At 48.9% G+C, this 23,867-nt stretch overlaps 3 protein-coding genes across 11 annotated transcripts; all 3 read right to left on the bottom strand.

The window, feature by feature from the left end:
* Window positions 1-2,101: 2,101 nt before the first annotated feature.
* On the bottom strand, window positions 2,102-13,624 carry abi2b (abl-interactor 2b). 6 transcript variants are annotated; one of them, XM_047030472.1, is made up of 10 exons: window positions 13,417-13,624; window positions 11,097-11,264; window positions 10,717-10,893; window positions 10,039-10,139; window positions 9,110-9,256; window positions 7,232-7,359; window positions 5,674-5,838; window positions 4,717-4,803; window positions 4,104-4,289; window positions 2,102-3,225 (listed from the first exon to the last, which is right to left on the bottom strand). In XM_047030472.1, exons 1-10 carry the CDS (start codon window positions 13,531-13,533, stop codon window positions 3,050-3,052), a joined length of 1,452 nt encoding a protein of 483 aa, XP_046886428.1. In that variant the 5' UTR covers window positions 13,534-13,624; the 3' UTR covers window positions 2,102-3,049. The 6 variants fall into 6 exon arrangements, with proteins under 6 accessions (XP_046886428.1, XP_046886429.1, XP_046886430.1 ...); XM_047030473.1 differs by having other exon boundaries at window positions 4,717-4,800; XM_047030474.1 differs by having other exon boundaries at window positions 7,232-7,356.
* Window positions 13,625-13,767: 143 nt separating this feature from the next.
* Window positions 13,768-18,118, bottom strand: LOC124474404 (cytochrome P450 20A1). The gene is made up of 13 exons (XM_047030478.1): window positions 17,956-18,118; window positions 17,468-17,517; window positions 16,971-17,137; window positions 16,635-16,777; window positions 16,304-16,471; window positions 16,116-16,194; window positions 15,836-15,948; window positions 15,588-15,642; window positions 15,338-15,458; window positions 15,048-15,159; window positions 14,497-14,561; window positions 14,309-14,398; window positions 13,768-14,223 (listed from the first exon to the last, which is right to left on the bottom strand). Exons 1-13 carry the CDS (start codon window positions 18,025-18,027, stop codon window positions 14,049-14,051), a joined length of 1,410 nt encoding a protein of 469 aa, XP_046886434.1. The 5' UTR covers window positions 18,028-18,118; the 3' UTR covers window positions 13,768-14,048.
* Window positions 18,119-18,233: 115 nt separating this feature from the next.
* On the bottom strand, window positions 18,234-23,608 carry LOC124474405 (transmembrane protein 237B-like). Of its 4 annotated transcripts, none has more exons than XM_047030480.1 (14): window positions 23,357-23,608; window positions 23,215-23,256; window positions 22,287-22,318; window positions 22,169-22,182; window positions 21,984-22,055; window positions 21,519-21,644; window positions 21,045-21,138; window positions 20,715-20,872; window positions 20,237-20,363; window positions 19,872-20,063; window positions 19,503-19,576; window positions 19,129-19,216; window positions 18,812-18,933; window positions 18,234-18,554 (listed from the first exon to the last, which is right to left on the bottom strand). In XM_047030480.1, exons 1-14 carry the CDS (start codon window positions 23,375-23,377, stop codon window positions 18,493-18,495), a joined length of 1,224 nt encoding a protein of 407 aa, XP_046886436.1. In that variant the 5' UTR covers window positions 23,378-23,608; the 3' UTR covers window positions 18,234-18,492. The 4 variants fall into 4 exon arrangements, with proteins under 4 accessions (XP_046886436.1, XP_046886439.1, XP_046886438.1 ...); XM_047030483.1 differs by having other exon boundaries at window positions 23,144-23,256; window positions 23,343-23,606; XM_047030482.1 differs by having other exon boundaries at window positions 23,144-23,256; window positions 23,357-23,606.
* Between the last annotated feature and the right edge of the window lie 259 nt (window positions 23,609-23,867).

Raw genomic sequence — 23,867 nt, 5'->3', positions numbered from 1 at the left:
GGCTGAGGAGCCGTATGGCGTCTATGCTCAGGAGCCGTATGGCGTCTGGGTTGAGGAGCCGTATGACGTCTTGGCAGAGGAGCCGTATGACGTCTGGGTTGAGGAGCCGTATGACGTCTGTGCTGAGGAGCCGTATGACGTCTTGGCAGAGGAGCCGTATGACGTCTGTGCTGAGGAGCCGTATGACGTCTGTGCTGAGGAGCCGTATGGCTTCTGGGTTGAGGAGCCGTATGGCGTCTGTGCTGAGGAGCCGTATGGCGTCTGTGCTGAGGAGCCGTATGACGTCTGTGCTGAGGAGCTGTATGGCGTCTGGGCTGAGGAACTGTATGGCTTCTGGGTTGAGGAGCCGTATGGCGTCTGGGCTGAGGAGCCGTATGGCGTCTGGGTTGAGGAGCCGTATGACGTCTTGGCAGAGGAGCCGTATGACGTCTGGGTTGAGGAGCCGTATGACGTCTGTGCTGAGGAGCCGTATGACGTCTTGGCAGAGGAGCCGTATGACGTCTGTGCTGAGGAGCCGTATGACGTCTGTGCTGAGGAGCCGTATGGCGTCTGGGTTGAGGAGCCGTATGACGTCTTGGCAGAGGAGCCGTATGACGTCTGGGTTGAGGAGCCGTATGACGTCTGTGCTGAGGAGCCGTATGACGTCTGGGCTGTCTTCACATGGGGTGATCCGGCTTCCAAGAAAAACAAAGGCATGCAAGACTGACACAGAGCCACTTTTTAATAGAAAATAAAGATTTGACGTACAGACAAGCGCGGACCTCCCCCCGCCCCCCCCCCCCCCCCTCTCAAACAGCCACACACGTTGGAATCACTGTTTCATGAACATCAAACAGACTCTGTTTATACACAAGTGGGCCTGGTTTGGAGTTTGACAATGTTTTGGTGTTTATTAAAGTTCTGCTGATTATTATATATGTATATATTTTTCAATTTTCAGTGATTACCGATTATTCCAGTTTATCAATCCTGTCGAGCAAATAATTCAGCTTAATTGATCAATTTAGTTTAAGTTGTCTTATACGCAATACAAACGTGCTTTCAATCCAAGACAATCTCAAAGACTGGGCTAAATTTCCAACTGATCCTACACCAAACAATTTATTGCAAATGGAAGTGATGCCTTTGAAACACCTACACACACACACACACATACACACACTTCAATATGGCACAAGCGTCATTAACCATCTAAATGCATAAGTCAGTCACGCCCCCCCCCCCCCCCTCTTCAATGATGGTAATATGAGTGAATATCAAAACCAAACCAATAACCACACCATATCTAAAATATTAAGACGGTAATCATCAATATAACTAAAAAAAAGAGAAAGAAATAAGTTTGATCTAAACATGCAGTCTGCCACTGCCTGCATAACCCAGCAGACTCCTTAAATAAGATCCACTAGGATCAATATAACAGGAAATAAAGCCCAGATATCCAAACCTCTTCTACACTAACACACTCCATGAGGGGCCAGTGCCTTCAGGTGGAGGCAGTAACATATCACTTCAGGTGGAGGCAGTAACATATCACTTCATCTGTTGTGTGATGGTGCACCTCAGATCCCCCTCCTCCTCCCCTGTGCCGGCCCCGCCCTCCTCCCCCCCTGTGCCGGCTCCTCCCTCCTCCTCCCCTGTGCCGGCTCCTCCCTCCTCCTCCCCTGTGCCGGCCCCGCCCTCCTCCCCCCCTGTGCCGGCTCCTCCCTCCTCCCCCCCTGTGCCGGCCCCGCCCTCCTCCCCCCCTGTGCCGGCCCCGCCCTCCTCCCCCCCTGTGCCGGCTCCTCCCTCCTCCTCCCCTGTGCCGGCTCCTCCCTCCTCCTCCCCTGTGCCGGCTCCTCCCTCCTCCTCCCCTGTGCCGGCCCCGCCCTCCTCCCCCCCTGTGCCGGCTCCTCCCTCCTCCTCCCCTGTGCCGGCTCCTCCCTCCTCCTCCCCTGTGCCGGCCCCGCCCTCCTCCCCCCCTGTGCCGGCTCCTCCCTCCTCCCCCCCTGTGCCGGCCCCGCCCTCCTCCCCCCCTGTGCCGGCCCCGCCCTCCTCCTCCCCTGTGCCGGCTCCTCCCTCCTCCTCCCCTGTGCCGGCTCCTCCCTCCTCCTCCCCTGTGCCGGCTCCTCCCTCCTCCCCCCCTGTACCGGCCCCTGCCCGTAGCTACTTAGACGGGTCACTAAATCTGCCTGGAGACCAGAGCCAGCTTGTTACAAAAGCAGGCTCAGACAGAAGGGCTTTAAATTGGCTCATGAGATCAAGCAACATTTAATTTATTATCTATAACCATAAACATGATAATGTATCTCATATAGCTCTCATTATATATATATATATATATATATATTCATATTTGTCAGATTAAGACATGATGTGCTTATCTCAGTGACTGTCAGTGTTTTCCTGACCTGGTATAAAGTACTGAAGCATGATCCTCTGTCCCTCATGCTGACCTAGACCTCAGAGCCTCAGGTTTGGGATCAAGTCAATATCTGAGTGTTGAAGTGTGGTGTTCCAGGATTCTGAGGTATTCCCTGGTTGTTCAGCTGGAGCACAGTAGAACACGCCCCCCCCCCCCCCTCCCCCCTCCTCACAATACCATTTCACCATAAACAGATTCAGAGCACAGGGTTAAACAGATTCAGAGCACAGGGTAAAACAGATTCAGAGCACAGGGTAAAACAGATTCAGAGCACAGGGTAAAACAGAGCATCAAACCCAATCAGCAGCTAAAGAAGCACAACATTCCTTGTGGCTTTTTCTGTTCGTCAAGACAAAATTATCTCCCAAGCACGGTAAAAAATTAAAACAAATAAACACGACACCACCCAAGTCTCTCCATTCAGGTGAAAAACAGAAATCAAGTTAAAGCAACAGACACAGGGAATATCAATAGTGGCCGTCGTACAACCAACTTCGTCTCAAAGACCTGCTTGTTCATTCGTGCCGTCCGAGTCCTCGGCTGTGACCACCTGTGCCCGCAAATGGGATCATGCTCTGTCCGACAAAGTCTTTGACCTTTGACCTCTCCTCCCCCCTCCCCTCCCCCCCCCCTGAGAGAGCAGACTCAGTCAGCGTAGTGCATGATGGACTCGACGTAGTTCCCGGGGAACAGTCCGGTGGTGCCACTCATCACGCCCTCGTACCAGCCGTCGTCGTTCTTCTTGATCACGTAGATGATCGCTCCCTCCTGGAAGGACAGCTCGTCCTCCTTGTCCCGTGCGTAGTCGTAGATCGCCACCACTGAGGGCCAATCAGGAGCCGGGATGGGAGACAGAGGGAGACAGAGGGTGAGAAAAAGGGAAAAGACTAGGGGGAGAGTGGTCGGTAAGTGTGTGTGTGTGTGTGTACCTTTCTCCAGGTGGCTGTGTGTGTGTGTGTCTGTACACCTTTCTCCAGGTGGCTGTGTGTGTGTCTGTACACCTTTCTCCAGGTGGCTGTGTGTGTGTGTGTGTCTGTACACCTTTCTCCAGGTGGCTGTGTGTGTGTGTGTCTGTACACCTTTCTCCAGGTGGCTGTGTGTGTGTCTGTACACCTTTCTCCAGGTGGCTGTGTGTGTGTGTGTACGCCGTTCTCCAGGTGGCTGTGTGTGTGTGTGTACCTTTCTCCAGGTAGCTGTGTGTGTGTGTGTGTGTGTACCTTTCTCCAGGTGGCTGTGTGTGTGTGTGTGTACCTTTCTCCAGGTGGCTGTGTGTGTGTGTGTGTACCTTTCTCCAGGTGGCTGTGTGTGTGTGTGTGTGTGTGTACCTTTCTCCAGGTGGCTGTGTGTGTGTGTGTACCTTTCTCCAGGTGGCTGTGTGTGTGTGTGTACCTTTCTCCAGGTGGCTGTGTGTGTGTGTGTACCTTTCTCCAGGTGGCTGTGTGTGTGTCTGTACACCTTTCTCCAGGTGGCTGTGTGTGTGTGTGTACACCTTTCTCCAGGTGGCTGTGTGTGTGTGTGTACCTTTCTCCAGGTGGCTGTGTGTGTGTCTGTACACCTTTCTCCAGGTGGCTGTGTGTGTGTGTGTGTACCTTTCTCCAGGTGGCTGTGTGTGTGTGTGTGTGTGTGTACCTTTCTCCAGGTGGCTGTGTGTGTGTGTGTGTGTGTACCTTTCTCCAGGTGGCTGTGTGTGTGTGTGTACCTTTCTCCAGGTAGCTGTGTGGGGCCCAGGGAGGGTCCTCCTCAGCGTAGGGGTCGCTGTACTCCACCACGGCCGACTCTTCCTCATCCTCCTCATCCTCGTAGTCCTCGGGGGGCGGCGGAGGGGGCGTGGCCTCCTCAAACACCGGCTCGTCCGCGGGGGGAGGGGGAGGGGGCACGTCTGAGACTGGGAGGGCACAGCACAAACAGCCAATCAGGAACCAGACCCGTCACGGAAGGATCAGGTTTATTGGTTAGATGTGTGCATGCCCATGCGTGCGACTCATGGCTGGGCTGGTGGTGTCCATGCTGGGGTGTTTGTCAAGAGCCATGACAACGAGGAAGCAAACTGATTTAAAATTAGACGAATCACAGAAAAGACAGAGGACGTAAATGGCCAGACCAGCATGTGATCGGAGATTCAGGTAGATAGAGAAACAGAGTAGATTAGATAGAGTAATGAGATACAGAGTAGATTTTATCACAGTCAGACATGCCGCGCCACAGGGGGGCGCTGTAACATGCCGCACTACAGGGTGGCGCTGTAACATGCCGCACTACAGGGTGGCGCTGTAACATGCCGTGCCACAGGGGGCGGTGTAACAGCTACTCACTGCTCTCCTGGACCCGGGCCACGAAGCCCATCAGGGGCAGCTGGGGGGTGACCTGCAAGGAGGGGGGAGGGGGAGCCGGGGGCCCTGCTACCATCACACAGGGAAGGAAGAGAGGAGGGGAAGGAAGAGAGGAGGGGAAGGAGAGAGAGGAGGGGAAGGAGAGAGAGAGGAGGGGAAGGAAGAGAGGAGGGGAAGGAGAGAGAGGAGGGGAAGGAGAGAGAGAGGAGGGGAAGGAAGAGAGAGAAGGGAAAGGAAGAGAGGAGGGGAAGGAAGAGAGGAGGGGAAGGAGAGTGAGGAGGGGAAGGAGAGAGAGGAGGGGAAGGAAGAGAGGAGGGGAAGGAGAGAGAGGAGGGGAAGGAGAGAGAGAAGGGGAAGGAGAGAGAGGAGGGGAAGGAGAGAGAGGAGGGGAAGGAGAGAGAGGAGGGGAAGGGAGGGACAGAAAACAGATCAAAAAGGATGAGAGAGAAAAGAGGGAGGCAGAGAGAGAGGTGGTGATGCATTAGGACATAAGACATTAGGTGGACATTAGGTGTCTGTCTGTCTGTCTGTCTGGCTGGGTGGCTGTCTGTCTGGCTGGGTGTCTGTCTGTCTGTCTGTCTGTCTGTCTGGCTGGGTGGCTGTCTGTCTGGCTGGATGGCTGTCTGGCTGGGTGTCTGTCTGTCTGGCTGGGTGGCTGTCTGTCTGGCTGGGTGTCTGTCTGTCTGTCTGTCTGTCTGTCTGGCTGGGTGGCTGTCTGTCTGGCTGGGTGTCTGTCTGTCTGTCTGTCTGTCTGGCTGGGTGGCTATCTGTCTGGCTGGATGGCTGTCTGTCTGGCTGGGTGTCTGTCTGTCTGGCTGGGTGGCTGTCTGTCTGGCTGGGTGGCTATCTGTCTGGCTGGATGGCTGTCTGTCTGGCTGGGTGTCTGTCTGTCTGGCTGGGTGGCTGTCTGTCTGGCTGGGTGGCTCTCTGGGTGTGTACCTGGGTTCTGGGTGAAGTGTGGTCCTCCGTTCAGTTGGGTCTGGGGAGGGCCGGGCTGCCCGGTGACGGAGGAGGGGCGGCGGAAGGGGAGGGAGCCCCCCACCTGAGGCCCAGGCGGCACCTGCTGGGAGGGGCGGTTCATACTGAAGAACTGAGGAGCAGTACCTGGAGCACACAGCAGGGGGCAGCAGAGAGAGAGAGCGAGGGGGGGAGAGAGAGAGAGAGACAGTGAGAAGGAGACACTGTTACATGATCTCTATGTACATAGTCATGATAATATGACCTTGTTTCAGTTGACGTCACACCAATACATCAGGCACTACTTAACCAGGGCTCCACCACACCTCATTCAATGATCCATATAATGACATGATGAATGACATGATGAATGACATCAACACACGCAAGGGCAGGCCTGGAGATGGACGGGTCTGATCAGGGAACAGGGTGATGGAGGAGGGTGGGGGTGATGGAGGAGGGTGGGGGTGATGGAGGAGGGCGGGGGTGATGGAGGAGGGCGGGGGTGATGGGGGTGATGGAGGAGGGCGGGGGTGATGGAGGAGGGGCGGGGGTGATGGAGGAGGGCGGGGGTGATGGAGGAGGGGCGGGGTGGGGGTGACTCACCTTGTGCAGGGGTGCTGAAAGCAGCAGAGCTTGTGCTGGTGGGTGCCGAGTTGGGCAGCTGGGGGGGGGGGAGGGGGGACGGGCGGGGCCTCGGTGGGGGGGATGGGGGCCAGGGGGGGGGCATCAAGAGCACAGTTGGGGGGGATGGGAGTGGTGGTGGGGGGGGGCTTGGGGGGGGCGGGGCCTGGGACATCAGCAGCAGGGGAATGGAGGGAGGAGGAGAGGAGAGAAGGAGAGAAGAGAAGAAAGAAGAGGAGGAGAGGAGAGAAGAGGAGGAGAGGAGGAGAGGAGAGAAGCAGAGGAGAGGAGAAGAGGAGAGAAGAAAGAAGAGGAGGAGAGGAGGAGAGGAGGAGAGGAAAGAAGAAAGAAGAGGAGGAGAGGAGAGAAGAAAGAAGAGGAGGAGAGGAGAGAAGAAAGAAGAGGAGGAGAGGAGAGAAGAAAGAAGAGGAGGAGAGGAGAGAAGAAAGAAGAGGAGGAGAGGAGAGAAGAAAGAAGAGGAGGAGAGGAGAGAAGAAAGAAGAGGAGGAGAGGAGAGAAGAAAGAAGAGGAGGAGAGAAGAAAGAAGAGGAGGAGAGGAAAGAAGAGGAAAAGGAGGGAGGGAGGGAAAGACAAGAAAAAGGAGGTAAAGACAGGAGTCTACAGGCAGTACTGCTGGAGAGAGAGAGAGAGAGAGAGAGAGAGAGAGAGAGAGAGAGAGAGAGGGAGGAACAGTGAGAGAGAGAGATAGAGAGGAACAGTGAGAGAGAGAGATAGAGAGGAACAGTGAGAGAGAGAGATAGAGAGGAACAGTGAGAGAGAGAGAGAGAGAGAGAGAGAGAGAGAGAGAGAGAGAGAGAGAGAGAGAGAGAGGAACAGAGAGAGGGGAACACAGAGAGAGACAGAGGGGAACACACAGAGAGAGAGGGGAACATACTGAGAAAGTACAGGTCCTTACCTGGGAACGCCACGATGGGCGGGGCTGGCGTCGGCACGGCGATGGGCAAGCCCACGCTGCCACTCCCACTGTTCTCCCGGCTGCTGCTGCGACTGCTGCTAGGGTGACTGCCCCCACTGCTGCCACTGCTGGGGGCACGAACAGCATCACTAAACAAGCTATCCCTCTCTCCCCCTCTCTCCATTGGGGTGGGAATCCACCACCCCCCCACCTCCCCAGCCCTGAGAAGGTCCTGGACTAGCTGTGTTTGGACCCTGAGCAGTTCAGGTCCTGGACCAGCTGTGTCTGGACCCTGAGGAGTACAGGTCCTGGACCAGCTGTGTTTGGACCCTGAGCGGTACACGTCCTGGACTAGCTGTGTTTGGACCCTGAGCGGTACAGGTCCTGGACTAGCTGTGTTTGGACCCTGAGCGGTACAGGTCCTGGACTAGCTGTGTTTGGACCCTGAGCGGTACAGGTCCTGGACTAGCTGTGTCTGGACCCTAAGCAGTACAGGTCCTGGACTAGCTGTGTCTGGACCCTGAGCGGTACAGGTCCTGGACTAGCTGTGCCTGGACCCTGAGCGGTACAGGTCCTGGACTAGCTGTGTCTGGACCCTAAGCAGTACAGGTCCTGGACTAGCTGTGTCTGGACCCTAAGCAGTACAGGTCCTGGACTAGCTGTGTCTGGACCCGGAGCGGTACAGGTCCTGGACTAGCTGTGTCTGGACCCTAAGCAGTACAGGTTCTGGACTAGCTGTGTTTGGACCCCGAGCGGTACAGGTTCTGGACGAGCTGTGTCTGGACCCTGAGCGGTACAGGTCCTGGACTAGCTGTGTCTGGACCCGGAGCGGTACAGGTTCTGGACTAGCTGTGTCTGGACCCTGAGCAGTACAGGTTCTGGACTAGCTGTGTTTGGACCCTGAGCGGTACAGGTCCAGGACTAGCTGTGTCTGGATGGCAGGAACAGCATACAGAAAACTGAAGCTTCACAAACGCACAGGGAGCAGAGCGCTGGTGACATGGAGAGACAGAGACATCAAAACATGACCAAGAAGGAGGACCTGAGAAAACAGTCAGGACAGGGGAGAGGGATGGATGGATAGATGGAACGTAGAAGAAAAGTTTGACCCGAGAGAAAAGTCTAGGAAATGTCTGCGTAGTTTAAGCCAGAAATGAGTTAGCCACGCCCACCTGAGGGTTAGGAGTCAGAAGAGGACAGTGTCTCTGGAGGGTTAGGAGTCAGAAGAGGACAGTGTCTCTGGAGGGTTAGGAGTCAGAAGGGGACAGTGTCTCTGGAGGGTTAGGAGTCAGAAGAGGACAGTGTCTCTGGAGGGTTAGGAGTCAGAAGGGGACAGTGTCTCTGGAGGGTTAGGAGTCAGAAGGGGACAGTGTCTCTGGAGGGTTAGGAGTCAGAAGGGGACAGTGTCTCTGGAGGGTTAGGAGTCAGAAGGGGACAGTGTCTCTGGAGGGTTAGGAGTCAGAAGGGGACAGTGTCTCTGGAGGGTTAGGAGTCAGAAGGGGACAGTGTCTCTGGAGGGTTAGGAGTCAGAAGGGGACAGTGTCTCTGGAGGGTTAGGAGTCAGAAGAGGACAGTGTCTCTGGAGGGTTAGGAGTCAGAAGAGGACAGTGTCTCTGGAGGGTTAGGAGTCAGAAGGGGACAGTGTCTCTGGAGGGTTAGGAGTCAGAAGGGGACAGTGTCTCTGGAGGGTTAGGAGTCAGAGGGTGTGTGGGGGGAGGGCAGGGTACAGGTGTGTGTGTGGGGGGAGGGCAGGGTACAGGTGTGTGTGTGGGGGGCAGGGTACAGGTGTGTATGTGTGGGGGGCAGGGTACAGGTGTGTGTGTGTGTGTGGGGGGGGGGGGGGGCAGGGTACAGGTGTGCTGGCAGCATGCGGGGTACCTGTACGTGCGGTTCCTCTGAGGGAGAGACGCTGGGTGGGCGGGGCTCTGCAGGGGGGGCGGGGCGCTGCGTGTCGGGCTGGAGACGTAGTCGTTAGGGACGACAGGAGGACGAACAGGCTCGAGGGTCCTGTAGGGGGAGTGTCGCCTGCGAGGGGTAGGGAGGAGATTAACCACCACCAGGAGGGAGGGAGGGGGGCAGGGGGAGAGAAGAAGGGAAGAGGGGGAGGAGAAGGAGAGGAGGAAGGAGGAGAAGGAGAAGGAAAGAGGGAGGGGGAAGTTGGGAGAGGGAAGCAAGAAATAAAAACAAAATAAACTCAAAAATCTGGGTGTAGGTGGAGAAAGGCATTGTTAGTCTGCCCACTGGGGCTGTAGTCAGGCACTGACGCGATTCTCGGGGGGGGTGGTGGGGGGGGAGAGATCTAAAGCAGCATGTGGTCAACCTCAGGGGTCAGAACAGGGGCTGAGTTGCTGTGTTGGTCGCATGTTTCAAACAAAAGCCCCTCCCTCTCAGAAAACAACCAAACAATAATGATGATGACTGGAAAAGGAAGACTTGTAACAGCATGACCAGCCAGGAGAGATGCCCCGCCCCAGCTGATGGGTCACCGTGGTAACAGAGACAGCACACACAGATCAGCAGACGCTGGTGACATCACACACAACACCCCCAGGACGGACAGACTGGGGGGGGCAGCCCCCCACATTAACCACAGTCACATGGCATCTCCACACTGATGCTAATGACATGTTTAGGGGGGTGCTGTCCCTCTGAGGGGAAAAACTACAACAACAAAACTGGAGAAAAAAAAAAACTAAATAAAGGACACAGAGACAGAGTCATCCAATCACAGATGCTGATGGGTAGAGGTCTAACACTGCCCACTTCCTGTCTGGACAGGAAGTGAGGTACCTGAGGGATTTACATACCCAAGCGTTCCCTTCCCTGTGATTGGTGGGCTGGGGGGTTTCTGAGTAGGGGGGTTGGTGCGTGGGAGAGCTCCTCCAGCCTTCATGTTCTGAGCACTGGCCTGCAGGACGCACACACACACACACACACACACACACACAGAGGGGTTAAAGTATGGCAACAGGGATGGCGATGACTGAAGAAATCCAACCCACACACACACACACACACACACACACACACACGAGTCCACTAAAAAACGTTCACGAGCTTAGGAAATTCTTACCTTAAACCTTAGCAACCACTATGGTTCATTATAAAAGGTTACAAATGATGCATTGAGAGAGAGAGAAAGCAGAGGATTAGCGAGAACACAGGGAGCAGAAACGTACTGAAACACTGCCAGGCTAGCGCTACAACACACAATCTGTGTGAGATACCAGCTACACACACCGTGACACACACACACACACACACACTGTGACACACACACACACACCGTGACACACACACACACCGTGACACACACCTCTCATCAGTGACTCACTCTGCCCGCCCCACCTCTCTGGGTGAGTCAGGCACCACACACCTAACATTTAAAACAAGGAATTGAACATTCCGTTTCATATTTCCCACAATCCTACAGTACGAGGGACAGGCTAGTCGCGGGTCAGAGGTCAAATGGCCCAGTGCCTTACCTTGACTCCGTGACCCATGTCGTCCAGTAGGCTGTAGTCAATGGGCTTACGGATGTATCTGACAGGTCTCTCGGGATTGGCCGGGGCGATGATCTTGTGCGTGCGAGACGTGTTCTTATTGGTGGTCAGGATGCCAATCTCCCGCCTAGCAACCTTCTCCTTGTGGATGTCCACTGTCTGGAAACACCAGAGAATCAGGATCGAAACCAGTAAGAGAAACAGGAAGATATACAGGAAGTCCTCAGTGTTAGGGGGTCATCCTGTGTGCGTATCCAGGTGTGTTTGTGTGTGTCCAGGTGTGTATATGTACCTGGGAGATGTGATTGATGGAGGACTACTGGTGTGTCCAGGTGTGTGTGTGTCCAGGTGTGTATATGTACCTGGGAGATGTGATTGATGGAGGACTCCATGCGTCGGAGCTGTGAGGCCTGGATGTCCAGCATCTGCAGCACGTTGTTGGCCAGAGTGTTGATCAGGTAGGCCACGCTGGCCAGGGACTGGGTGGTGTAGTTCTTAGTCTCCTCCAGGGCCCTGTGTTTGTCTGGGGACTGACCCACCAGGAGGAGGAGGAGAGGAGAGAGAGGAAGAGGGAGAGAGGGAGGGGCAGGAGAGGGAGAGAGGGTAGACTATCATTTACATTTAGTCACTATAATGACTATGAAGGGAACACTAAGATTCCAAACTTTTGTTCTCTATAAGAAGTTCAGGCCAGGCAGGATGAGGACATGTTTTGACAGGGAAACAGGGGTTTCCTTTGAATGACCTTTAACCCTATCTCCTGACTAGGACTTCTCATTCATGATAAATTCCTCAAAGCCAATCATTTCACACTGTCCACCTTTGTGTGAAACTGAAATTAATCCGAAACTCAGACTCCAACGCAATGTTCACAAATACTCCTCCGTGTCTCTAGGGCATGATGAGCGCCACTTTACTCGATTACATCTTCGAGACAAACAGGTTATCTGGCAGAGAGCAGGGTTGCAGTGAATCACCTGCCGTTGAACGGGACAAACACGAGTAACGAGCTGCACTTGTAGCAAATCTAATGATCATTTTCATCAGATTAAAAAGGCGTCGGTATCAGCATCAAAGGCTTCAGATGTGCGAATGGAATTTCAATCCAGATACTGCATCACAAAAGCCAGCTCCACAGATAAAGGCGGGCGCGTTTTGAGGACGCCTTTTACATCGTCGCTCATTTTGATTCCGCGCCAGACGGCTGAATTAACTCCCTGAAAAGAGGCGTCAATCACAAGTTCAAATAACACAAGCAACAAAAACGACACGTATGCCATAGACCCAACGCACATTAATCTAGATAACCACTCCCTGGCACAACTGTCCATATTGTAACCCATATATTTCTAAAACCTGTAGAAATGGGTCGTATTATTGATGCAATTACAGATACGCGTTAAGAAGATCCAGATTACTGTAATGTTTGTGTGCATGCAAATAAGCGAGACAAATCGCTGATAAGACTGAAAAAATAACCGTTCAGCCTACTTTTTCTGTCGCAGTGCCCCCCATCTCAATTTTCCATTTAGCAACAGATCGGCCTAGTATATTAAAATACGAAATAATGCAGCTTGACACACATTGAACACGTGTTTATTAATGGACAAAAACAGAGTTTTTGATAAGCGAAATGCTGCGAGGCAAAGACAACCTGTTCAACGAGCTCTATCGTATACAAGGACGATGAGTCTCATGCGCTGTCATTGCTTGAAACACAAGAAAAACATCTAACTGACGTCTCATGTGACTTAAGAAGGCCGGAGATTAGTATTCAACTTTACTGTACAGTCACATCTCTTGCCGGAGGCATTGGCTAGACATGGCAGTAGCATTCCAGTGGACTTATCATTGTAGTTCGTGGATGTAGGATCCAGTTCACAAATTGTGACACTAATTCCTAGGACAAGACTGTACTGTAGCTCTGTAAGTTTCACTCATGGTGAATCATTAAAGTTTTTTTGTTGTTTTTTTCAACCATGTTTAGTCTGATTTAGTCATGGCTTTGAGTCGTGTTCACGTGTAGCTTGTGCTAAACCTATAGCTGGCTAACATTAGACAGATAGCGTTAGCTCAAATCTGACAGGTCAGATGAATCTCAATGATAAGCACCGCTTGTTTATTCCAAAATAAATGCACTGCAATGCAACTGAAGGAAACGGAAAATTAGGCAAACCAAATGACTCGCTAGCTGTTGCATAAAATCAATTTGCATCACATTAAATTATTAACGATCAATTTGCGGCTGCCGCAGCAATAGCTATCTGTCTATCTGCTTGTTTCTCAGTCTCACCATCACCAGCATAAAGACAACCTAGCTGTTTTCCTCTGCAATTGCCTGGCCCTAATACCAGGCTGCTGCTGGTGAGCTAATGTGTTAGATGCGATTTTATTTTTACGGTTTGACTGCAGGAAAACAGTTATTGTTATCACAACACTAAGCTAACAAACAGTCTGCGTAAAATGTCCTGGAATCTATGTGGTTATGCTGGCTGTATGTTGACATTCCGTATGAGAAACAAACCGCAAAATTGCTATATTGCACTAACATTTGCTGCCACTATCATTGGCAGAGCTAGGCAGGTAGCTAGCCCGTACTAGCCATATCACTTCGCAAATCGCCTACTACGAATGTTTCTTTCGAATGAAATTCTCTTTCATTGCGAAACATTTGGTTATTACCTGAACATAGTTGCTTTCGCAGTACTCGGCAACTCTCTCCAAATTGGTGAAACTGTCAAGCAATGCACTGCGTCCAGCTGGAATCTCCTCTTCCAAAAGCATTTGTAACTCCGCCATTTTCACATCTTTAGCTAGCCTGCCTGCTGGCGTCACCGCTCGGAGTCCTGAGTTGTGAAGTCGGATGCAGGTAGGTGTTCGGGTATTCCCATTAGTGAGCAATGAGCTGTCTACACCGGCAATAATCCGGTTTCTTCCTGTTTTCAATTTCTCTAAACTCAAACGTATCTAAATGTCAAGCGTATTGAAACCAAAAATAAAATATTAAACATTCCATACAATATGTTTAGTTAATTGCATTATTTTTTCTTTTCAATTTGACTGCGGTGTTCAAGTGAATAGTTAGCAAAATACCATTGACAACATTCAATAGCGGTTTTATAACAGCAGTCCACCTGGAACGTTAGTGCAATAAGTCTGATAGTGTGCAGATGGGCCTATAACATTTTAACTGAGTTGATCAATGCGTAGGTTAATTTACCATATCACAGGTCATAGCCCACACATTAAACCGTGGACAAATAGTACATCACACACTTGAGCTTATATCAACCTCTGACTCTATTCCTCATGTATCAGTGGATTTCAGGGGTCACATTTGATAATCTCTTGGTCACGGTTATCCAGATATCATTTTTAGGAGTAGACACCAGTTCGAACTTGGACTCTACCGCCTGGCCCCCGACTCTGTGTAGTTTCAGCTGGCGTAGCAAACTGCTCAGGAAGACAGTTGCTACAGTGTAGGCGACCCTGCGGGGGAGGCAGAAGGGGAGTCGTTTGACATAACAGACTTTATTATTCCTCAGCTCTCATGACTTGGCAAGACGGTCCTTACCTAAGCTCAGGACAAGCCTGATTTCCAGAAAACCCAAGTAAAGAGAAGCTTTTCGCGGTCGATTCATCGCTAAACCGGTCTGGGTCGAACCTGATTGGATCATTAAGGAAGCAGTGAGCCTTTAAAACAATTGACACATGTAGTATACACATACTTAACTAAAATTATATATATTTAGACAAACACACCTGTAAGGAATGCTCCAAGTGTCAGCATCTTTCAGAACCACTCCCAGAGCGTAGATCACAAGAGTCTGAAAATAGTTTTATTCAACATGTTTATATTTGTAATCAAATCAAATGTCTTTGAACAGCCCTCTTTTTTTGTATTTTGTATTTTTTTAACAAACAATGTCACAGAGGGCTTCACATACACCCATAGAACTGCCCCTACAACCAACCTGAACCCTCAAGGAAGACAAGGAAAAACATGGAAGAAACCTTGGGAGGAAACATTCAGTGAGGGATCCCCTCCTCCAGAGACGGTTGGTGAAAGAGAGGTGCAGAACACAGGATAAACATAATCATACATGAAGAAATGTCCCAATGGGTGTTGAAACAGAAATTCAAAGTTCAACCAGGTCAGAGTTGGCGAATGTCAGTTTAAGCAGTGGACGCACAGGGCAGACATGTTAACAGTTTATAATCCTAATTCTAGATATGACAGTTCCTGGTCAACACTGGGGCAGGATATTTCTCCTGTCCAGGTGTTGGGAGAGGAAAGGTCACACAGAACTGACCTCTTTAGGAATCACATGTTCATCCACTTTCCCCTCCACTTCCTGCAGTCTAGCTGCTATGGGCGTCAGTTTGGCGGTCCTCACGGTCTCATTCAGAACCTGTTGGCAGTACCTGCCAATCCACAGAAATGTCAACACGTACCATGTCATAATACATGTCGACGGTCAGAAAACATGCTCGGATACAGTTCTAGTGTCTGGCTCTACCAACTGCCCTGGAATTTACTCCATAATTGCAGGGCACACTATAGACAAAATTCTTAAAGATTTTTTTTTAAGATCATTGTTACCTGAGTTGAGGAATCTTGTCCAGGGAAACAGGTCCAGATCCCAGCACATCATTAAACTCATTATACAACTTGTCCTGGATTTCCTCTGAAGCAGACAGGAAATGGACAGCCCAGATGCACACTGGGAAAATTCCCCGAAAACGGCATTGTGGGTGAGAGAGATGGAGACCACACATCAGAAAGCATTCACTAATTCCTGACGACTATCATCATGGGATGAACACTGGGCTATGGTAGGATCATTACTCACAGTTAGCGGTGATGACACTTCCAGCTAGAGTGAACACCATGCTGTCCTCCATGATCTGGAACAATAACCACATGAGGACCACGTTACGGTAACGTACAGGTATAGCTCAGTGGTTAGAGCATTTGACTGCAGATCAAGAAGTCACAGGTTTGAATCCACCTCCCTTAGGAGGATAGCGTCTGCTAAATGAGCACATTAATGGATGTATTCAACACTGAAATCTCAGAGGGTTTTATCTTTCCGGGCACCTGTGTGTCTGTGAGGCTGGACTGGAGAAGGCTGTCCATGAACACATCCTGGCTGCTCTGGGCCTTCCTCTCCCGGGCAACGGACAAAAGCACAGACTCCATTTCAGCTCGTGCTGTGAAACAATCACAATCAGTAAAACGTAGAAAATATAACTGAAAACTGAAACCAATATCAACGCTCTGAGCGTATGATCCACAGAGCTGAAGAAGCCAAAGAAACAACATATTGTACGTAAAGTAAACTTCCGAAGTGTAACTACAAACTCTGGTCCTTCCTCACCACTCTGATAGTGTCCTCTCTTGCTGGTACTTCTCTCCAGGGAACCATCCAAGTAGCCTTTACCGATCTCTGACCACACCTGGAGGACCAAACAGCCTTAGATACAAACCACCTGGAACATTCTTTTGTATTACCCCAAAAATTGTGTGTTTCTGTGTGTGTGGGTCTGCCATAATTAAATTGCTCACTGCGTCGTGGTTCTTGCGGAAGCGGATGACCTCAGCATCATCTCTGAAGCGCTCCCCCAGAGCGAGGGGAGGGATGGCCTTCACGGCCAGCCCCAGGAGGTGGCCACAGACGGGGGTTTGCTGCCCTTCAGGGAACGACTGCCACTTCCCCACTAACTCCTCCACCAGCTAGAGGGAGGATAAACACAACTGATTAAACGACACACAGCCGTTCGACTGACAAACAGCAATGCGGTTTACATAACACGGCAACACTTTACATTCAGGCTACATGAACTACCGTGTAGCCTAGCTACAGTAAAGATATTGTAGCGCCGCCCGAAACACAAACCTTGGGCAACGTTGAGAAGTTGTTCTTCAGCGTGTGGTTGATGGCGTTCTCATACACCTTTTTCCGTAGCACCGCCTCACTGGCCCCCCCACCTCCTGACTGGTATCCCAGCAACGACTTCAGCATGGTTTCAAAAGTGTCCGCTACAGGCAGGGGTAGTCGAGGAAGTGTGGATGGAGTTGGGAGAAGATGAAAGACCCAGTAACTAGATCTTAAACCACAAGGATCAACGTGAAGTCGTATTCCTAAGTTGTAAGTTGTATCCATAATATCCTAGACACTTAACGCATATATGATAAGTGAGAAAAAGGTTTGACATCTTTCTCCCGTACTTACTGGTCCTGTTTGGGTTCATGTGCTGCTTGAGCTGTTCCACTGCTGCCAAACTGACGACAGGACGACCCCCGAACCAAAAGGAGGCCACAGGGCCAAACTGGTCGTGCAGACTGTCCAGGAACTCATGTAGACTGCCTCTGTTTACAATATCTTGGAGGTTCCCATCCCTATGGGGGGAAAGCAAAATGATTTATACTAGACTAGTTCTCCGAGTTTTTAGGGAGTTTTTTCCCCCCCTGGTTTTCTCTGTAACTCTGAAGCTATGGAAGCAAATCTGTGACATCATGTTTTGAATTTTAAATGGAATACTAAATATTGAATACTTATGATTTCAATGTAAAACAAACATTTTGATCCAAAAATTCAAGCTTCAGATATTCAAATATAACTAGATTCAGGCAGGTCAAATTCGAATGGTATAAGGTGCAATTCAAATGTCTTTATCTGATTTCACCAACGATATGATGGTGGTACATAGTGAGAGCTTTGATGCTTACTTTTCCTCTGTTGGGCTGAGACCCGGTATTCCAGACACACGTCTTGACGACTGCGGGAAGAAAGAATGCCTTATTGATAAAGTTTACAAAGTAATGCTGCTTGTCTGGTTTATATAACTTCATATCTCAGACCAAGTCTTGCGTTGCAGCATTCCTCTTGTCAAATTTGCATTTGGGAAATGTCTGATTTATTGATACGTAGCCTACTACAACTCTCAACACACTGACAGAACTGGAGTGGCAAGAAAATATACTGGCATGCTATGGCTAGTTAGTTGCCCGAACACATTTGCTTGGGCTCTTTTATAGTAGCAAATGGCAACAAGTGTTAGTACAGCTAACATACTAGGTCTTGCCAACCATACACTTGCAGACAGCGCTAGACAGTTAAGAGGCCAAACTAGCTAACCAGCTAGCATGCTGTTGTCTGAAACTGCATCTGTGATTGTTTACAAAAGTTAACCTAATACGCTACTTAAAATACTTACTGGATATAGATACAAAACCGCCCCAACTAAAATTATAACAAAGGTAACGGCAAAAATGGCAAAGTCCAGCATGATTGTTTATATGAACAACAAAACTTTTCTTAACTATTACATTGAGAAAGTATTTCTTGCAGCGGCTACCACGTATACACGGGTTCCATCACGTCGTCTTTGTTTGACTAGCTGGGACTGAAAAGGCAGTAATAATAAATATTGAACACGGATGAGCTAGAACCGGGATTAAATAGTAGAACGTGTTTGTATTTGTGTATTTTTTAATGATCCTTATTGATTAAATGTGCAGACGTTGCGGTGCATCCTTGCAACTACTAATATTGAATCTATTTCAATACGTTGTACTTTGATACATTTTATTATAAAATTGGACATAACATTTATTTTAGAAGAAAATCTTTTTAGAAGAATTTCCCATGGTACGTCTTCCATTTATCATACAGAATCAACTTCACATTCAATCAGATTTTCTAACAAAAATACAGTATAAAAGAATATGTGCAACACAAAAACAATAACTATTTAAGCCGTCTGTGGTTTCTCCTCAGGTTTCTCTGGGTCTATCTTCATTGCCATCAGGAAACCTTGAAGAGACAAAGAGGAATTTATTTTAATAAAAACAGTATTAATAAATTCAGTTTCATTGTCGATATGGTATTTAATGATACATATAAAATATGAAGTACTTTCATTCTTTCTATTTCTTACATGCTTTCTTGATTCCATCCATCCATCCATCCATCCTTCCTCTCCCCCACCCCTTCCCATCCATCTATCCTCCCTTCCTTCTTCTCCCCTCCCCCTTCCCATCCATCCATCCGTGACCTGTTGCCATGCTTACTTTCAGTGTAGTCCATCTCGGGGCGTGTGGAGATGAAGATCCAGGCCAGCCCCACCAGCAGGGCCACCACCAGGTTGACGATCACCCAGGGGTGTAGGACCTGCTGCTCGGACCCAGGGGGCCTGGGGGAGGGGGGCAGGGAGGAGGGGAGGAACCTCATTCACACAGGGTTTATCAACAGTTCATAACTTTATAACTATCCACTTCTGATCCTTGATCTTCTGATGCACTATTCTATTAGCACTATAATGTGCATCGCTTAGAAAAATATATTATCCCCCCGCCCCCTATACGTCTCTGGATTACTATATCCTCACCATAGAGTTTGATTATAAGTGGAGTAAAGGTTGATGCGATCACTGGTCATCTGCTGGCTGAGAGAGAGGACAAGAGCAGAGAAATACACTGCAGAGGAGAGAGGAGGAGGAAGGAGAGGGGGAGAGGAGGAGAGGAAGAGACGAGAGGAAGAGAGGAGGAAGGAGAGGAAGAGAGGAGGAAGGAGAGAGGAGAGGAAGAAGGGGAGAGGAAGAGAGGAGGAGAATTATAAGGGTAAGCATTTTTTGTCTAACAAAGTTGCTGTTTGAAGTGCCAACACAGGGGATCACACAGGAAGAGATTACAGCTTAGAAGGCAGTAACAACCTGTCTACTGTCTGCTAGATTAGAACCGCCTGAGAAACATTCACACTTACAGAATGAGGCTAAAGCAACCGGGTCCAGAGTAACAAACTCTTTGATAGCCGAGGAGCCGTTCGCCAGGTTAACCCTGAAAACACAAGACAATCCCAGTACTTCCCGTTACTGCTCCGTCATATGGACATTTCAAACGCACACACAGGTTCATGTTATTATCCTAATAGGGCCTGACCTTTCCCTTAATGTCACGCTAATTCTAACCATTAAACTCTTACACCCGCTGACAAAATAATCTGAAGTTGTATCTGAAAAATGACCCGAAGGTCAGGGTTTTCATGTTTCACTAAACTTGTGAGGACATTTGGTCCCCACAAGGGTGGATAAATAAGACCACACACACACACACACACATATATACAACTTACCTGTCGAAGGCAGACACGGTGCTGACAGCCAGCAGCAGGAACAGAAGGGACTGGGTGGGGTATGCCAGGGTGTGGTACTGCAGCAGCAGGTTAGGCAGAGCGCTCAGCTGCCGCCCAGCCAGAACGTACACGATGATGATGTTCCACACTGCGTAGCCTGCCAGGAACCCGTGGCAGAACAGACCAAGAACCCTGCACAGGACCACAGGAGAAATGACAGATAGGCACACACGCAAAGATACACAAAGACAACACACAGAACAATGTTTCCACGTCTATAAAAACGTATCTATCTATATATCTATCTATCAATCTCTATGAATCCCTCCCCCCCTCCCTCCCTCCCCCCCCCCTCCCTCCCCTACCTGAATCCAGAGTGCACCTTCATGGAGACGTCTCTGGTGGTCCACATGGGCTGGATCTCCATGTAGTTGTTGTCTGTTTGATCGCTGAACTTCTGTCGCTCCAAGCGGTCAGCTGGCTGAAAGCGCTCTGCAGAAGAACCGGTCACCATGAAAAACAACCTCACACAGAGCTCAGGGCCTTCAAACACACTGTACAGCATGTCACGGTGGACAAAAGCGTCTGATAAATTAATCAAATGTAAAGGTAAAACAGTACATTTATTGAGCCTCACCGCGTTTACCTGTACATCGTGTATGTGTATTTCCCATCGTTGTTTTGGCCGTATTGTTATGGATACAATGTTTGTGTGTTGTGTTTCATCTCAGTACTGGTTTGTTGTAAGTCAAAATGTAAAAATGGGCCAAAACATTGACTCCATCCAAGACACACAAGATGGAGTCAACAGGAAGTAGCATCACTGGGCAGAGAGCTACTCACTGGTCCTCTCCACAAACACCTTCCCCACCGGCTGGCTCTGACCCACAGGGGCAGAGAACAGGGAATGGTGGGGGATGGGCGGCTGGCCATCGCTGATGATGTCATCCTCCTCGACGTCCAGATCCTCCGTATACTGAGGCTCAATCCCCTTGGGCTTCCTGAATACGACCAGGAGGAGAGAGAGAGACAGAGAGACGGAGAGAGAGAGAGAGAGAGAGAGAGAGAGAGAGAGAGAGAGGGACAGTGAGAACGACACTGTGGGAGTGGGAGCGTAACCGTGGGTAACCGTGGGTAGTGAGCGTAACAGCGACTTCTTCTGCTATCTCGTACTTCTTCTTTTTTGGTTTCTTGACGACTTCCTCCCCGTCCGTGTTTTGATCTGCACTTCCCCCATTGACCAGGTCGGCCTGATCGTCCTCCAGATCTGAGACAATCACAAATACAAACACTGTGACCACATATACATACATGGATGGACTGAGAGAGAAATGTACAAGAGAGACAGCAGCGAAGAGAGATGATAGTGAACATATGTCTAACAAAAACAATCTAGACAGAGCAGAAGAGGAATGATAGGAGAGGTGCAGGTGGTCACTGCACTGGGCTGCGTTGACCACAGGGTTAAGGTCTTGAAAGCGCATAAATTAGCCTACTCCTTCAAGCATGTGCGGGAAACGCACGTAAGAAATATCGATGGTTTCGTTTTTTGCTCAATAGTTGCTACGATCCATCACTATTGGAAAACGCAGCCCTGGTCGGTTACTACATTACTGTAATATTATTTAAATTAAAATACGACCCCACCTATAGTGGCGGCTTTCTTCTTCCTCCTCCTCTTTTGAGGTGCGCCCTCAGACTCAGGGGTCACGGGCTTACTGGCCTGCGACGCCCTGCGACTGGTTACACCCCCCATCTCCATCCCAGGGTCGGCTGAAAATAAACATTGAAATACAATCATTGGCCTATTTATCTGTTCTCTTCACAGAGAGAATTCTCTGTGATCTGTGTGTGCAGTGAGGGCGAAGATTAGGAGCACAGACAGTTTGACCAGATTTCTAGATCAAGATGTTATGTATTCATTTAGCAGATGTTTTTATCCAAGGTGAGGTACATTTCAGGGGGGATTGAACCTGGGATCTCTTGATATGCAGTCAAATGTATAAAGTATTAACCTCTTGATCTGTAATCCGATCTCGGACACTGACTTGTAGCGACCTTCTCTCAGGGTGCAAAGTGCTGATGGCTGCAGGGGTGTGATATTAAACTCACCCTCTGGGTCATCCACACTGTCCACTCCTCGTTTCACCTTCTTCTTCTTGTTCTTAGGTACCGGAACGTCATCTACACAGGAGGCACAGCATGATGATGACCCCTGATTATTCAATATGTCTTGGAGATTCATGGTGAGATTATAAAATGGTTAAAGCTACAAACTGTTTTAGTAGTCAACTCACCACCGGCATCTTGGCTTAATTTGTGCATGTACCGTACATGAAAAAATGAAAATGACATTATAATACATTAAGTTATATATTAAAATATTTATAATATGATCTCTGAATTGGGACTCACCTTAGCATAGGAGGCAAGGTACGCTGTCCACGCTGATAAATAAAAATATAATTTCTGGTTAAATATCTGTTTATAAAAGAAAGTAGCCATTTTATTTATTTATTTAAAAAATGTACGCAGGTAAGAGTATTTGTTATGCCTGTTTGTTTTACCCTATGAAGTTCCAATGGCTGTTACATCACATACACAGGGCTAAGGACTCAAGATACTAAATCTGTCACACAAACAAAATCAGTTGAGTAGAACCAAGTAAAAACTGATTTCCCTACTTTGCACTGAATTCAGTGGTAACCACTGGTTGATATGACGTGCAAAATCACAATCAAATGACATATTTTCAAAGGTATCAGTGATCGCCAATACTAGCCACAATTTATTACCAGAGTGGATGCCACAAACAACCGTAAACAAATCACTAGCCCTAAACTCAAAATGTATAATGTACATACTGACTAGTATGTACAGACGAGCAGAACTAACCGAACACAAAGATGCATTGCATACTAATTAACTCACCAACAGTTTTCTCGCCATATTAGTCAAGTATAAAGGAAAGGCGAATGATATTCTTGTGTCACTGCCTTGTTGACTGTCTAATCCTGAGCTAAATCTACTAGCATACATCTGCCAAGGCATCGGGATTACCAAGACATCAGACAACCGATCATCCTAGCCAAGTATAAAAGTAGCTAGTATTTCCTGCAACGTTGGAATGACCACATTGTATTAATTGATTCTGCTTTAATTATCCAAATAAGCAATATGTATCAAGTATTAGAAAATTTCCAAAACGTTTTTTTTTAAATAGTTAATTTAACGTTGGATATTTTATCTCCACACATTGCTACGACAGTCACCTAAAACTGTTTGCAACCTGCCACAGGTCTGGGGATGGAGCACGAGGACATCATCATGTTACAGGCAGTACCTGTGGGATAGGCGGTAAATCCCTTCGTCGCGTGCTCTGTGCCTTGAAAACATAAAAAAACGGGCCATTAGTTGAAGGCGCTATTATTTTGTAATTGTTTGTACAATTACAGTAGTGGTATCACTTACAATTCGTATGTTACCTTAGAATCTCCGGTCTCCATATCTAAAATAGGATGATGGCACAACGGTGGTTGGCTATCAAAATAATGAATAGATTGATGTAGTAGTAGTTTGCTGCTTGTAACTTCTACATACTGGTTGCCACGCGGATATTTACCCTAGCTTGTTTATGTCCCGCACGTTGCTACCGCTGTTTTGGTGGTAGCGTAACACAGTTACTTCCTGTATGTGAGGTCTTCGAAATAAAAGTCCTGATATTAGGTCCCCTGATTAATTTCCAATTACAACGACATATCAAACACGTTTTCAAATTGACATGGGTCATGGCTATTCTTGTAATGTTTAATCTCCCATTTATATATGTTAATGTCTGACACTTAGACACAGTGCAAAAGGCAGTTTATTCCTGTCTAAACAGTCTGTGTTTAAAAACTAAACTGGCTACATAATAATGCAATACACTCTCGTCTTGCGGACCGCGGAATGGGGCGGGGTCGATGACCGATGGGCGGGGTTAGGATCCCATTGATA

Source organism: Hypomesus transpacificus, chromosome 12 (assembly GCF_021917145.1).
Source record: "Hypomesus transpacificus isolate Combined female chromosome 12, fHypTra1, whole genome shotgun sequence".
Classification (NCBI taxonomy): Eukaryota; Metazoa; Chordata; class Actinopteri; order Osmeriformes; family Osmeridae; genus Hypomesus; species Hypomesus transpacificus.
Note: the sequence above shows the minus strand (reverse complement) of the source record. Positions and strands in the feature narration are given on the sequence as shown.

Coding starts and splice junctions, on each gene's coding strand:
- abi2b (XM_047030472.1), bottom strand. CDS start 13,533: ATGGCGGAGTTACAAATGCTTTTGGAAGAGGAGATTCCAGCTGGACGC. Junction 10,140..10,716: donor ACATGGGTCACGGAGTCAAG/GTAAGGCACTGG, acceptor TGCGTCCTGCAG/GCCAGTGCTCAGAACATGAA. Junction 7,360..9,109: donor CAGAGGAACCGCACGTACAG/GTACCCCGCATG, acceptor TCGTGCCCCCAG/CAGTGGCAGCAGTGGGGGCA.
- LOC124474404 (XM_047030478.1), bottom strand. CDS start 18,027: ATGCTGGACTTTGCCATTTTTGCCGTTACCTTTGTTATAATTTTAGTT. Junction 17,138..17,467: donor CTCAGCCCAACAGAGGAAAA/GTAAGCATCAAA, acceptor TTCCCCCCATAG/GGATGGGAACCTCCAAGATA. Junction 16,195..16,303: donor TCCGCAAGAACCACGACGCA/GTGAGCAATTTA, acceptor TTGGTCCTCCAG/GTGTGGTCAGAGATCGGTAA.
- LOC124474405 (XM_047030480.1), bottom strand. CDS start 23,377: ATGGAGACCGGAGATTCTAAG. Junction 22,319..23,214: donor ATTTACCGCCTATCCCACAG/GTACTGCCTGTA, acceptor TTTATTTATCAG/CGTGGACAGCGTACCTTGCC. Junction 19,577..19,871: donor ACCGTGTCTGCCTTCGACAG/GTAAGTTGTATA, acceptor TTGTGTTTTCAG/GGTTAACCTGGCGAACGGCT.